Source organism: Aulonocara stuartgranti (genome assembly GCF_965226115.1).
Source record: "Aulonocara stuartgranti genome assembly, chromosome: 9".
NCBI classification, from domain to species: domain Eukaryota; kingdom Metazoa; phylum Chordata; class Actinopteri; order Cichliformes; family Cichlidae; genus Aulonocara; species Aulonocara stuartgranti.
In genome coordinates, this window is record NC_138960.1 from 14339154 (window position 1) to 14352540 (window position 13387).

Genomic DNA, 13387 nt, shown 5'->3' on the forward strand with positions numbered 1-13387 from the left:
TTCGTTTGGCCAGAGTCACGTGATTAGTATAATGTACTTTTTTTATTACTGAACTTTATTGAAACACACAATAAGTATACAACATACACGAAAGAACAGAACATGAACATACAAAATCAGGGGTAAAAAAAACTAATTATATGAGTACGTGAAAAAATCAACATATAAATATTGTTCTGAGAGCCTTTTTGTTGGTTGAGTCTGATATTAATTGTATGTACAATTCCATATCCTTATAAAAACGCAGAAATATGGTTTTTTATTAATAAGCTTACATTTATGGATAAACTATTTATCTAAAAGTATTAACAAATTTATCATTCTTCCTGGTGAACTTAAAGAAACAGAATAAAACATTTTCCCATCATTAAGAAAACTCCCTTAAAATATGGACAATAACAAAACTGTTAAATTCTTCCAGAATCTCTGTGTAGAGGAACAGTACCAAAAAAGATGTGTCACAGTTTCTGGATGATCCCCACAGAAAGTTCAATTAGTATTTATGTGTCTTTTAAATGTTACCATATAGTGACTGGCTGGGTAACATTTATGAAGAATTTTATATGAGATTTCCTTCACCTTGTTTACAATTAGATATTTATGGGATCATCCAGACGGTCTTCCAGGTGATATCTGGAACATGTTGGTTCCAGTAAGATATTATATATATGGGAGAGACACGATATCTTCTTGGAATAAACTACGTATTCTCTTATTGCTGTTACCAAGTTCCTGTGAAAAGCAGATTTTTCCCACTGCTGACTCAGCTGGATCAGGGAGAGTGACTGAGGTAGATATTGACCTGTCAGTGTTTTTATATAACATTAAAGTACCTGAGGGTATGGCACCAAGCACCATTGAGAATTCCCAAACACTGACTTGAAAATTATATAGTGTAAGGAATTCATTGTAAGTAAGTAGTGCTCCCTCTTTATTAACCAGCTGAGCCATCAATAGGATCCCATTTTGGACTCAAGTTTCCAGGAAATGTGATTTATTTTTAAATAAAATATGTCTGTTGTTTTTCCATATAAAATTAAAGAGCATGCAGTCAATGTCTTTACTAATCTTCTTATCCAGATGTAAGGAGAGAGCAGCATATGCCAGTCGGGATATCCCTTCAGCTTTAGTAATTAAAACTCTACCTTTCAGAGATAAATCCCTTTGCAGCCACTGGTTGAACTTTTTTCGGATTCTTTTTTGTATAATCGGAGTGAAGTTTGACGAGCATCTTGACTTTTGGTCTTTGGATATTAACAAATTTTTATCATTAGAGAAAAAATTACCAATAATCATCCCACAGATGTAATATTATCTACAGCTACTTTTAGTACCATCGATGTTAAGTTAGACTCTTTTTCTCCAATTGATCTTTCTGAGTTAACTTCAATAATTACTTCCTCCAAACCATCAGCTCTTTCTTTTGCTCTCGGAGGAGGTGGACGCACTTTTTCTCCTCTCCCTAAATCTTCCCTGCTTATGTCCTTGTCTAGTCTCGTGGGGGTTTTTTTTGTATTTTCCCTGGAACACTCTCTCACAGTCTGTTCTCTAAAACCTAAAAGAGGAATTATGGATTGGATCAACTGGTCCCTAAATGCAATTGACACCCCTTTCTCAACGAGAAGTTTGGGCTTGGGTGAGCCTGAGTGCTGAAGATATCTACCTATTCGGAACCATGGTAACAGGGTTCTGGCTGATCGGAGCTGGCTTGGCCCTGGCTTATCGAAGAATTAAGAAAGCGGAATCGGCTGTTCAAACCCCCACAAGGCTGCCCACTGGAATTGAAACGATGGGAGAGGCGTGAGTTTCTCAAAATGGGCTCATTGAGTCAGCACGGATAAGATCTTGGAGAGGCTACGGCTGCTGTGAATACTCAGAATAAGATCTCTGACTGCAAACTGGATACATCTTGGAAGGGCTAGCTCGGAATAACATCTCTGGGCGCAAAATTGGATTACATCTCGGGGAGGCACACTGCTGTGAGTTCTCAGAAATTGGCTCCTTGAGCACAAGAAATGACAACATCACAGAACGCAAGTATGGCGAAGCTCGCGGCTCTCCAACGGGAGAGTGAGAGACCAGTGTTGGACTGTAGAACTGCTTTGAAATTCATATGAGCTGTTCGCACTAAAGTAAAAAATACCATTACTTCATGCGGATACCCTCTCGGCGCCAGCTGCAAGGCCGGAGCTGAACCCCCTGATAACGACTGTGTTTAGTCTGTTCCTTCCCATTCCATGCAAGGCCACCAGGGTTGGCTGGAAGACTGTTTACTTAGCCTGGCAGGGCGAAGGACACTGTCTCAGCTGAACTATGGACACAAACACACATACATATACTGATACTGATAAGCACTCACCGACGCATCACCCTCCCTACCCCGGATCCAACGCCACCTCCAACGCTTACCTCCCCTCTGATGTGGACATCGGGTCAGTTGGAGGCGCAATCGAAAGATTGCAGCGGTCCCAGATCAGATGTACACACTGGAACTCTTTCCCATGTTGCTTGTCTGTGTTTATTGTGCTATGGTGTGTTGATATCTGTGCATTCCTGTATTATCCTTTTGTGTTACACATTTCAATGTTTGTTCCTCGCTACCTAGCCTGACCTGTCTCCCCAATGTGATGTTTGTGTATTGTATGTACGGTCGGCAAGGTCTGTCATCTCGGTTGTGGGCAAAAGACCTGCAACTGACAAATAAAGGCTATCTCATCATCATCTCTCATCATCTCATCAACGTGTCTTTTAGACCCCATTCCTACAAAACTGCTCAAAGACGTCCTGCCATTAATTAATTCTTGAGTCTTAAATATGATCAACCTATCTCTAATAATCAGCTATGTACCACAGGCCTACAAGGTGGCTGTAGTTAAACCTTTACTCAAAAAGCCATCTCTAGACCCAGCAGTCTTAGCTAATTATAGGCCAATCTCCAACCTTCCTTTCATATCAAAAATCCTTGAAAGAGTAGTTGTCAAACAGCTAACAGATCATCTGCAGAGGAATGGCTTATTTGAAGAGTTTCAGTCAGGTTTCAGAGCTCATCACAGCACAGAAACAGCTTTAGTGAAGGTTACAAATGATCTTCTTATGGCCTCTGACAGTGGACTCATCTCTGTGCTTGTCCTGCTAGACCTCAGTGCTGCGTTCGATACTGTCGACCATAATATCCTATTAGAGCGATTAGAACATGCTGTAGGTATTACAGGTACTGTGCTGCAGTGGTTTGTATCATATCTATCTAATAGACTCCAATTTGTACATGTAAATGGAGAGTCCTCTTCACACACTAAGGTCAATTATAGAGTTCCACAGGGTTCAGTGCTAGGACCAATTCAATTTACATTATACATGCTTCCCTTAGGCAGCATCATTAGAAGACATAGCATAAATTTTCACTGCTATGCAGATGACACGCAGCTCTATCTATCCATGAAACCAGGTAACACACACCAATTAGTTAAACTGCAGGAATGTCTTAAAGACATAAAGACCTGGATGGCCGCTAACTTTCTGCTTCTTAATTCAGATAAAACTGAGGTTATTGTACTCGGCCCTGAAAGTCTTAGAAATATGTTATCTAACCAGATTCTTACTCTGGATGGCATTACCTTGGCCTCCAGTAATGCTGTGAGGAACCTTGAAGTCATTTTTGACCAGGATATATCCTTCAATGCACATATTAAATAAACATATAAGACTGCCTTCTTCCATTTGCGCAACATCTCTAAAATTAGAAATATCCTGTCTCAGAGTGATGCTGAAAAACTAGTTCATGCATTTATTACTTCCAGTCTGGACTACTGTAATTCATTATTATCAGGATGTCCTAAAAACTCACTGAAAAGCCTTCAGCTAATCCAAAATGCTGCAGCAAGAGTACTGACAGGGACTAGAAAGACAGAGCATATTTCTCCTGTTTTGGCTTCCCTTCATTGGCTTCCTGTTAAATCCAGAATTGAATTCAAAATCCTGCTCCTCACATACAAGGTCTTAAATAATCAGGCCCCATCTTATCTTAATGACCTTGTAGTACCATATCACCCTATTAGAGCACTTCGCTCTCGCTCTGCAGGCCTACTTGCTGTCCCTACAGGGAGTGCAGAATTATTAGGCAAATGAGTATTTTGTCCACATCATCCTCTTCATGCATGTTGTCTTACTCCAAGCTGTATAGGCTTGAAAGCCTACTACCAATTAAGCATATTAGGTGATGTGCATCGCTGTAATGAGAAGGGGTGTGGTCTAATGACATTAACACCCTATATCAGGTGTGCATAATTATTAGGCAATATCCTTTCCTTCCTCAGAAAAGTCAAAAATAGTGAGACATCTTGCAGAGGGATGCAGCAGTCTCAAAATTGCAAAGCTTCTGAAGCGTGATCATCGAACAATCATTCAAAATAGTCAACAGGGTCGCAAGAAGCGTGCGGAAAAACCAAGGCGCAAAATAACTGCCCATGAACTGAGAAAAGTCAAGCGTGCAGCTGCCAAGATGCCACTTGCCACCAGTTTGGCCATATTTCAGAGCTGCAACATCACTGGAGTGCCCAAAAGCACAAGGTGTGCAATTCTCAGAGACATGGCCAAGGTAAGAAAGGCTGAAAGACGACCACCACTGAACAAGACACACAAGCTGAAACGTCAAGACTGGGCCAAGAAATATCTCAAGACTGGTTTTTCTAAGGTTTTATGGACTGATGAAATGAGAGTGAGTCTTGATGGGCCAGATGGATGGGCCCGTGGCTGGATTGGTAAAGGGCAGAGAGCTCCAGTCCGACTCAGACGCCAGCAAGGTGGAGGTGGAGTACTGGTTTGGGCTGGTATCATCAAAGATGAGCTTGTGGGGCCTTTTCGGGTTGAGGATGGAGTCAAGCTCAACTCCCAGTCCTACTGCCAGTTTCTGGAAGACACCTTCTTCAAGCAGTGGTACAGGAAGAAGTCTGCATCCTTCAAGAAAAACATGACAATGCAGGACAATGCTCCATCACACGCATCCAAGTACTCCACAGCGTGGCTGGCAAGAAAGGGTATAAAAGAAGTAAAACTAATGACATGGCCTCCTTGTTCACCTGATCTGAACCCCATTGAGAACCTGTGGTCCATCATCAAATGTGAGATTTACAAGGAGGGAAAACAGTACACCTCTCTGAACAGTGTCTGGGAGGCTGTGGTTGCTGCTGCACGCAATGTTGATGGTGAACAGATCAAAACACTGACAGAATCCATGGAGGGCAGGCTTTTGAGTGTCCTTGCAAAGAAAGGTGGCTATATTGGTCGCTGATTTGTTTTTGTTTTGTTTTTGAATGTCAGAAATGTATATTTGTGAATGTGGAGATGTTATATTGGTTTCACTGGTAAAAATAAATAATTGAAATGGGTATATATTTGTTTTTTGTTAATTTGCCTAATAATTGTGCACCGTAATAGTCACCTGCACACACAGATATCCCCCTAAAATAGCTAAAACTAAAAACAAACTAAAAACTACTTCCAAAAACATTCAGCTTTGATATTAATGAGTTTTTTGGGTTCATTGAGAACATGGTTGTTGTTCAATAATAAAATTATTCCTCAAAAATACAACTTGCCTAATAATTCTGCACTCCCTGTGTAGCTACTTTTTACAACAGGTTTTCCCATTAACAGAAAATAGACAGAAACCCTAAAAGAAAATGGCCTTGTTTTACGCACATCAAGAAGGAGTCAGACGACCGTCGGTTCAATCCCGGTCAATGTTTCCTCCGTCGGGTACCATAAATGTATGAGAAAACCCCCCCCCCAGAGAATTTATTATTTTTGTAAGAGTGAGAAAGAGAGGGAGAGAGAGAATCGATCCAACTTTCCTACAAAACGTTGTACCACTCTGGGTCAAGACGGGCGATATAGCACGGACCGGTCAGATGACTACGCCGGATGGAAACATAACCGGAAGCGTCCCGGGGACTTTCCCTTTGACCTTCATCCTGGAATGATCTGATATCCTCATGTCGGTGTTGTTCCCACATCATCATAATAAATGTTGTTCCAGGTTCAACATTGCCAGTGACCAATCACATTGTTGTGACGTCCACCTCATCTGGAACAACGGAGATATTTTATTCAAAAATAAATCACTTTTCCTGGAAACTTAGGTCCAAAATGGGATCCTATTGGTGGCTCAGCTGGTTAATAAAGAGGGAGTACGACTTACTTACAATGAATTCCTTACATTTTATAATTTTCCCGTAAGTGTTTGGGAATTCTCAATGGTGCTTGGTGCCATACCCTCAGGTACTTTAATGTTATATAAAAACACTGACAGGTCAATATCTACCTCAGTCACTCTCCCTGATCCAGCTGAGTCAGCAGTGGGAAAAATCTGCTTTTCACAGGAACTTGGTAACAGCAATAAGAGAATACGTAGTTTATTCCAAGAAGATATCGTGTCTCTCCCATATATATAATATCTTACTGGAACCGACATGTTCCAGATATCACCTGGAAGACAGTCTGGATGATCCCATAAATATCTAATTGCAAACAAGGTGAAGGAAATCTCATATAAAATTCTTCATAAATGTTACCCAGCCAGTCACTATATGGTAACATTTAAAAGACACATAAATACTAATTGAACTTTCTGTGGGGATCATCTAGAAACTGTAGCACATCTTTTTTGGTACTGTTCCTCTACACAGAGATTCTGGAAGAATTTAGCAGTTTTGTTATTGTCCATATTTTAAGGGAGTTTTCTTAATGATGGGAAAATGTTTTATTCTGTTTCTTTAAGTTCACCAGGAAGAATGATAAATGTTTTTTTATAATAAATTTGTTAATACTTTTGGCTAATTTTTTATCCATAAATGTAAGTTTATTAATAAATCACCATATTTCTGCCTTTTTAGAAGGATATGGAATAGTACATACAATCAATATCAGACTCAACCAACAAAAAGGCTCTCAGAACAATATATATATGTTGATTTTTGCGCATACTGATGAGATAATTTTTTACCCCTGATTTTGTATGTTCATGTTCTGTTCTTTCTTAAACTTCATGTGTTTGTATGTTGTATACTTATTGTGTTTCAATAAAGTTCAATTTTTAAAAAGTACGTTCTAAATGAAGCTTCAGACGTCACTAATCACGTGACTCTGGCCAAACGAATCAAGCCTCGACACGGTGCTTCTGAAGCAGTATGTTGATCTTTTTCACACACGCACCGGAGCGTCAGCTTCGAGCGGACCATCGCTACCTCTCACATCTAAAGGTAAGTGTCAAGGTAACTTTGAACTGAGTTCAGTCAATCTCGAGTTTTTTTAAGTTTTCTGTTGCTCTCTGTGAGAGGAGACCGTTAAAGGCGAGGCTCTCCAGAGTGTAGCAAAACAGGAAACAGCAGCTGGCTGTGTGTGCGTGTGTGCAAAAGAATAGATTAGAAGTGCAAGTGAGCCACGAGTAAAGAAAGGTCAAGTTTCGTGAGTTGTTTTTCTCACCACTGATCACGCGCTCAACACTCTACACATACTGGCATCACACGCGCGCTCTCGAGCATCAGTATTGTACAATTCTGGGCGTCACGTGAGTTGAGGGTGTTACCATATAACGGAAATCTCCATTGTTCTGTAGCAGTGGTTCTCAAACGTTTCACAATGAGTTTCACCCTTACGAGCGACATCACAGCACAGTAGTATAAGCAGTAGCGGTTTTTGATACGGGCGATTTTCAATTTCGCTGCACAGCTAAAGTGTGCAATTTACTTTGTGTGCACTCAAATGGAGTCGAGTCAACCAGCGCAACCTCTGGCCAAGTACCATAGCCTACAGCCAGATTAACTTGTGACACACACAGTAGCGGTTCCGTATCAAAAAATCGTGGTGGGGATTAGTTGTCTTTGCTTAATGATTGTTTTAGTCTTGACAATCCTCATTGCTGGCATTGCATCTTTCAATGCCAGCAATGCCAGGTATCAGTGCTCAAGCCTTTTGTGTTTGTTTCCAACAAGTTTCCCACCTCGGGAAGCAAAAATGTGTTCTTTTACTTGTCAGATGAACATATGAGACACTTTGACTCTTCAGTGCAGTGTGGAGCCTAACAAAGATCTGTTTTGTGTCCCAGCTGATCAGCAGGAGGAGAAGAGTCTGATGGAGAGCAGAGGAACATTTTCAGCTACTTGGACTCAGCTCAGCCACTACAGAGAAAACAATGAGCTCAACACAGAAGGTGACAGACAGAGCAGAGCGATATGACCAAAAATATTTATCACGATATACATTTGAAAATTTGCGATAACGATGTAGCTGATGATATAATTGACGCGAGACAAAATACTTTACAACTCCACAAAAAACACAGTAATAACGACGACCTGCTAGCATGTCCTACCACAAATAGAGTTTGTTGTGTATCTGACGTACGAAAGCTAAACCAGTTCCACACCACTGAAGTTGAAGCATTTTTACAAACCAATTCTGGTTCATCTGTTTCATTCAACGATCCGCTTTCACCCTTCTCATTCTCCGTCACCGCCATGTTTTTTCCTCCATGTGCGTATGAAAACAAAAGCACTGCGCATGCGCGTTTTACCCATATTCTATCGTGATATTTCATTTTCTTATCGTTGCCCAACATTATACCGGTATTACTGTGAACGGTATGATATAGCCCAGCCCTACATGAAAGGCACCCTGATCGTACACTAATCACACATTAAAATGAGCAAAAGAGGCAAAACTGTGTGCCAGAGTCTCGGGTCAGCGTTTGTTTTTATGTCACAGCACCAGAACGATTGCAGGTGCTCATAAGAAGTTACCATAAATCACCACCTTTCATGGTCTCAGCACATCGACTCTGTTATTAAGAAAATGGGACAAGGCATAGCTATGGCTATGAAATGCTCTTTCTGTATCACTTCTTCAATTATACATGATGTCATTAATGCACTAGTAATGTCTCATCTGGAGTATTGTTCAATCATTTGGTCAGCAGCTAATAAGACAGATCTTAACAGACTTCAGTTAGTCCAGAATAAAGCGTCCAGATTAGTGTTAAGATGTTCATACTATACTAATATTGATAAAATGCATAATCAACTTTCTTGGCTTCCTGTACAGACTAAAATATTCTATGGCTTACTTGTATTTATAAAGAAAGCAATTCTCTTAAACACACATTTATTTCTGCTCAGCTGCAGTATCCAGATGAAATACATAATGATATTACACAGTTTTCAACAAACTGCAATTTAGTAAATGCTCAAGTTAAAAGTAACTTTTTGTAAAACTGTTATATTTAGAGCAACTTTTAAGTGGAATAAATTGCCTTATAAAATTAGAGAATTATTCAAACTATTCAAAACTTCACTGAACATTTAAAAGCTGATTTACAGAACTTTTAGTTGTTGTAAATATTGTAAGAGATTATTTGTTTTTGGAATTTGTGTAATGTGCCTCAATGTTGTTGTTATTATTATTATTATTATTATTATTATTGATTGCTTATATTTTAACAATTGTGAAACCTCATTGTGGATGTAAGACCCAAATCATGTGGATATCTTGAATCCACTTTATTGTATAATATTTTATGTGATAGTATTTGACGGAAGATGAGCAACATCTGTTGTGGAAGCTAATGGGGTTCTTTTTGAATAAACAAATAAACAAACATAGGATTTAATATCACTGAATAATTATGTATAAATCTATACAAAATATAGAAATATGTAATAGAAACAACAAAATAATATAAATTATAAAGTAATATAAAAGTGTGTGTGCATGTGCGCGTGCAATCAGGAGGAATGGGCATGATTTTAGTGTTTGAACAGTCATGAATTATTTTTAACAGCAGGTTGGATGTAATGTGTTAGAACTACCAGCAGGTGGGGATAAGAGACCTTTAAGGTGTTTGGTGCCACACTCCACCTTCAGGTTTAAAACTAGTGTTAATGGAGGGAGTTTGAAGGTTGAGTTTGTTCCACGACTGCATTTCACTCACTGCCTCTGTTTGTATCTCTGTCACTGCAGGACCAACATGGAGCGAGAAGTCAGCGCTCTCAGGAGGCCGACAAACCTCACAGAAGAAAGGGAGAGAAAAAACACACCTGTGACGAGTGTGGGAAGGGTTTTACTTTAAAGGGTCATCTAAAACAGCATCAGGTCATCCACAGTGGAGAGAGACCGTTCAGCTGTGACTTGTGTGGAAAGTCTTTCTCCTGGAAGGGTTACCTAAAAAGACACCAACTCATCCACAGTGGAGTTAAAGCGTACAGCTGTGATCAGTGTGGCAGAGCTTTTACTCACATTTGGAACTTACAGAATCATCTAGTGACCCACTCTGGAATTAAGGCATACAGCTGTGACGAGTGTGGGAAGGAGTTTGCTAGGAAGGATAAACTAAAACAGCATCAGGTCATTCACACTGGAGAGAGACTGTTCAGCTGTGACTTGTGTGGAAAGTCTTTTTCCTTGAAGCATTCCCTAAAAACACACCATCTCATCCACAGTGGAGTTAAAGCGTACAGCTGTGATCAGTGTGGCAGAGCTTTTACTCGCAGTAGCAGCTTACAGGATCATCTAGTTACCCACTCTGGAATTAAGGCGTACAGCTGTGACATCTGTGGAATAACTTTCAGCCGGAGAGGGCACCGAAATAGACACCTACGCATTCACACCAGACATGATGTGTACTGCTGTGAACAGTGTGGCAAATACTTTGCTACAGACACACAGTTAAAACGACACATGTTTACCCACACTGAGGAGAGACCTTATAAATGTGACCTGTGTGAGAAGACTTTTAAAGCTCCACATTACCTGAGACAACACCAACAGATCCACACCAGAAAGAGACTCTACAAGTGCAGTTACTGTGAGGTATGTATTTATATTGTTATCTTGTCATTTTAGCCTGACTGTTTGGAACAACTCTGCTCATTAAACTGTGTTAGCATGTTAGCAATTCTACTGCATGGAAAAGTAGCTCTGAGTGATTATTCAGATTTTCATGTCAGTTATGATTTTAGTATTACTGTAGTATTATGGTGGTAGTATTGTAGTTATTGCAGCCCAGTAAACTGAGTGTGTTAACTGAAACAGTCAAATGTAATTGGACGTCTGCAGAGATGCTCTTTATTTCAGGCGACGTTCAGGATAAAAATGTTGAAGGACTGACTTACACTGTCTTTGTGTCTTTGTTTAGAAGCAGAGCCACACAGATGGATCCAGTTCTCAACCCTGTCATCGCTGTGGTGGTGGGAAAGACTTTCGTTGTGACGTCTGTGGAAAAACTTTCAGTCAGCAAGCCACCCTAAAAACACATCAACGTAGACACACTGGAGACAAAGTGAAATACTGCAAAGAATGTGGGAGAAGCTTCACCACATCAGGTGCATTAAAACGGCATGAACTGATTCACAGTGGGGTTAAAAAGCACCTCTGTGATCAGTGTGGGTCATCCTTCACCACTGCAAGGGAGCTTAAAAGACACAAACGAGTCCACACAGGAGAGAAACCATACAAGTGCAGACACTGTGACAGAAGCTTCTCAGATTCATGTAGTCGTAACAATCATGAACGTACACACATGGAAGGAAACTACAGCTGTGACCAGTGTGACAAGAGCTTCAGGAATCTCAGATCATACTCCGAACACAAACGATCCCACGTTACTAATAAACTGTTTCACTGTTACCAATGTGCCCAAACATTCACCTCATTGTCTGCTCTGTGCAAACATCAGCGTGATCACTCAGGGCTGAAATCACTCCCATCACTGGATCACAGTGAATCTGAAGAGACAGAAAGATCCTCTGGTTTCAGTGTCAGACTCAAAAAGCTTGAGATCAGGCTCCACAGAGTTCAGATAGAATCATTTAAACTTGTGTTGAACTGAACTGGTTGCTGGGCTGAACTTCTACATAATACAGATTTACATGGGATCTTATTTTCTGTCGTTTTACTGAGTCAGTTTTGTCCTTTTTTCTCTGTCCTGGTTTTGCTCGTCTGTAAATAATTGAAACTCAGTCAAATAGTTCATTGTTCTCCAGCAAAACGTTTTGGAAACTCATGTTTAACCTTTAAACTCTGACATGTTTTAGCACACAAGGCTTCATCGGGGAGTTCACTCATGATTGGACCATGAGAATAAAGGTTTTTAGTTCTTTCAAAGAGTCTTGGAGGTGTTTGATGTTTCTGTTTTTCTACATAAAGCAAGAAAAACTATTTTTCTTGCTTTATGTAGTGTGGAAGTTTTTAATGTTTCTTCATCTGTGATGTTCTTGAATGTGTTGACATGAAGATGGTACAAATAAACTGTCCTTTTAGCTTCAGCTCCTAATTTATTCATTATTTATGGATGTAGCACAGCAGCAGTGTCTTGATTAACACATGGAGGGCTCGGGATCTGATGGTAAATAATGTTTTGTGTCCTTGTACACATCATACAGCTCAGCTGTTCCACAGATGTCAGGTTTACACAGTGGGATGGTTTGTAAGAACGCAGCTCTCCTGTGGATAAATCCTTACTCTTAGCCTCAGGACCTCACACAGTCCCAGCAGGTTCGGTCAGAAGATTTATCCCTTATATCAAAACGTCACAGAGTCTCCTTTGCTGTGCTGTTTTCACAAAGAAACGTAAACTGAAGACCTGAACTTACAATGTTTTAATTAGTTTAGCAGATTCAGTGTCTCCATGATCAAATCTGCTGTTTTTGTGCTGCTGTTGGTAGAAAGCCGGTTAATGCTGAAATGAACTGGCTGCATGCATCTCTGAATGTAAATTGGTGCACTATTAATAGATCACTCTGGAACGGTATCGTCACCATAATTTGCCCACTTAGTAAATCTCACTCATGGCCAAGAAATTGAAATCTTGTTTCCCTGCTGGATAGTGATCCACTGTAACTCTGCTCCTCCTTCCTGTTTAGGATTTCTGTGGCTGAAGTAAAATTCCCTCCATCCATCACTTATCCCAGCTAACCCAAAGTAAAAGAAAGTTTTGCTCATCTTAACAAAGCATTACAATAATGGGCATTACCAATGCAAACTGAATAATACAGAAGATAAAAGAATAGACTTTGATCAGTTAATAAAGCTCATGATCTTGATTCATTGTGGCTGCTACACAGATACTTCTGGGTCACTTCTCTCAGTTAGGAACCTTCCTCACCAAAACTGACTGTTGGACCACACCCCTGGTTTCATGAGAAGTTGTTTCAGCCATGATTTCTCTTCCTGTATTTCAGAGTAAAGACTGAAGTGACAAATGGAAACATGTTTAAAAAACGCAATGTGAGAGAGACGTTGAGGTCCTTGGAAGTTACCCTGGGTTTTTCTGTCACCCTGCTAGATGTTACACACCTTGTTATTGGACTGATTTCTACTGCTGGACTACTCCTGGGGA

The 13387-nt window shown here is 40.1% G+C and overlaps 1 protein-coding gene across 3 annotated transcripts in view; it reads left to right on the forward strand.

Annotated features, from left to right (window-relative positions):
- The first annotated feature begins 7154 nt into the window (after positions 1–7154).
- LOC309714060 (uncharacterized protein) overlaps positions 7155–13387 on the forward strand; it is a 94336-nt gene continuing 88103 nt past the window's right edge. The window contains exons 1-4 of one of the 3 annotated variants that reach the window (XM_082546156.1): positions 7155–7256; positions 8102–8206; positions 10012–10860; positions 11186–12315. In XM_082546156.1, coding sequence (XP_082402282.1) covers positions 8189–8206; positions 10012–10860; positions 11186–11878 — 1560 coding nt within the window. In that variant the 5' untranslated portion in view covers positions 7155–7256; positions 8102–8188 and the 3' untranslated portion in view covers positions 11879–12315. Of the gene's footprint in view, positions 7257–8101; positions 8207–10011; positions 10861–11185; positions 12316–13387 lie in introns of those variants that run through there. The other 2 variants (XM_082546159.1, XM_082546161.1) reach the window with 2 other exon arrangements.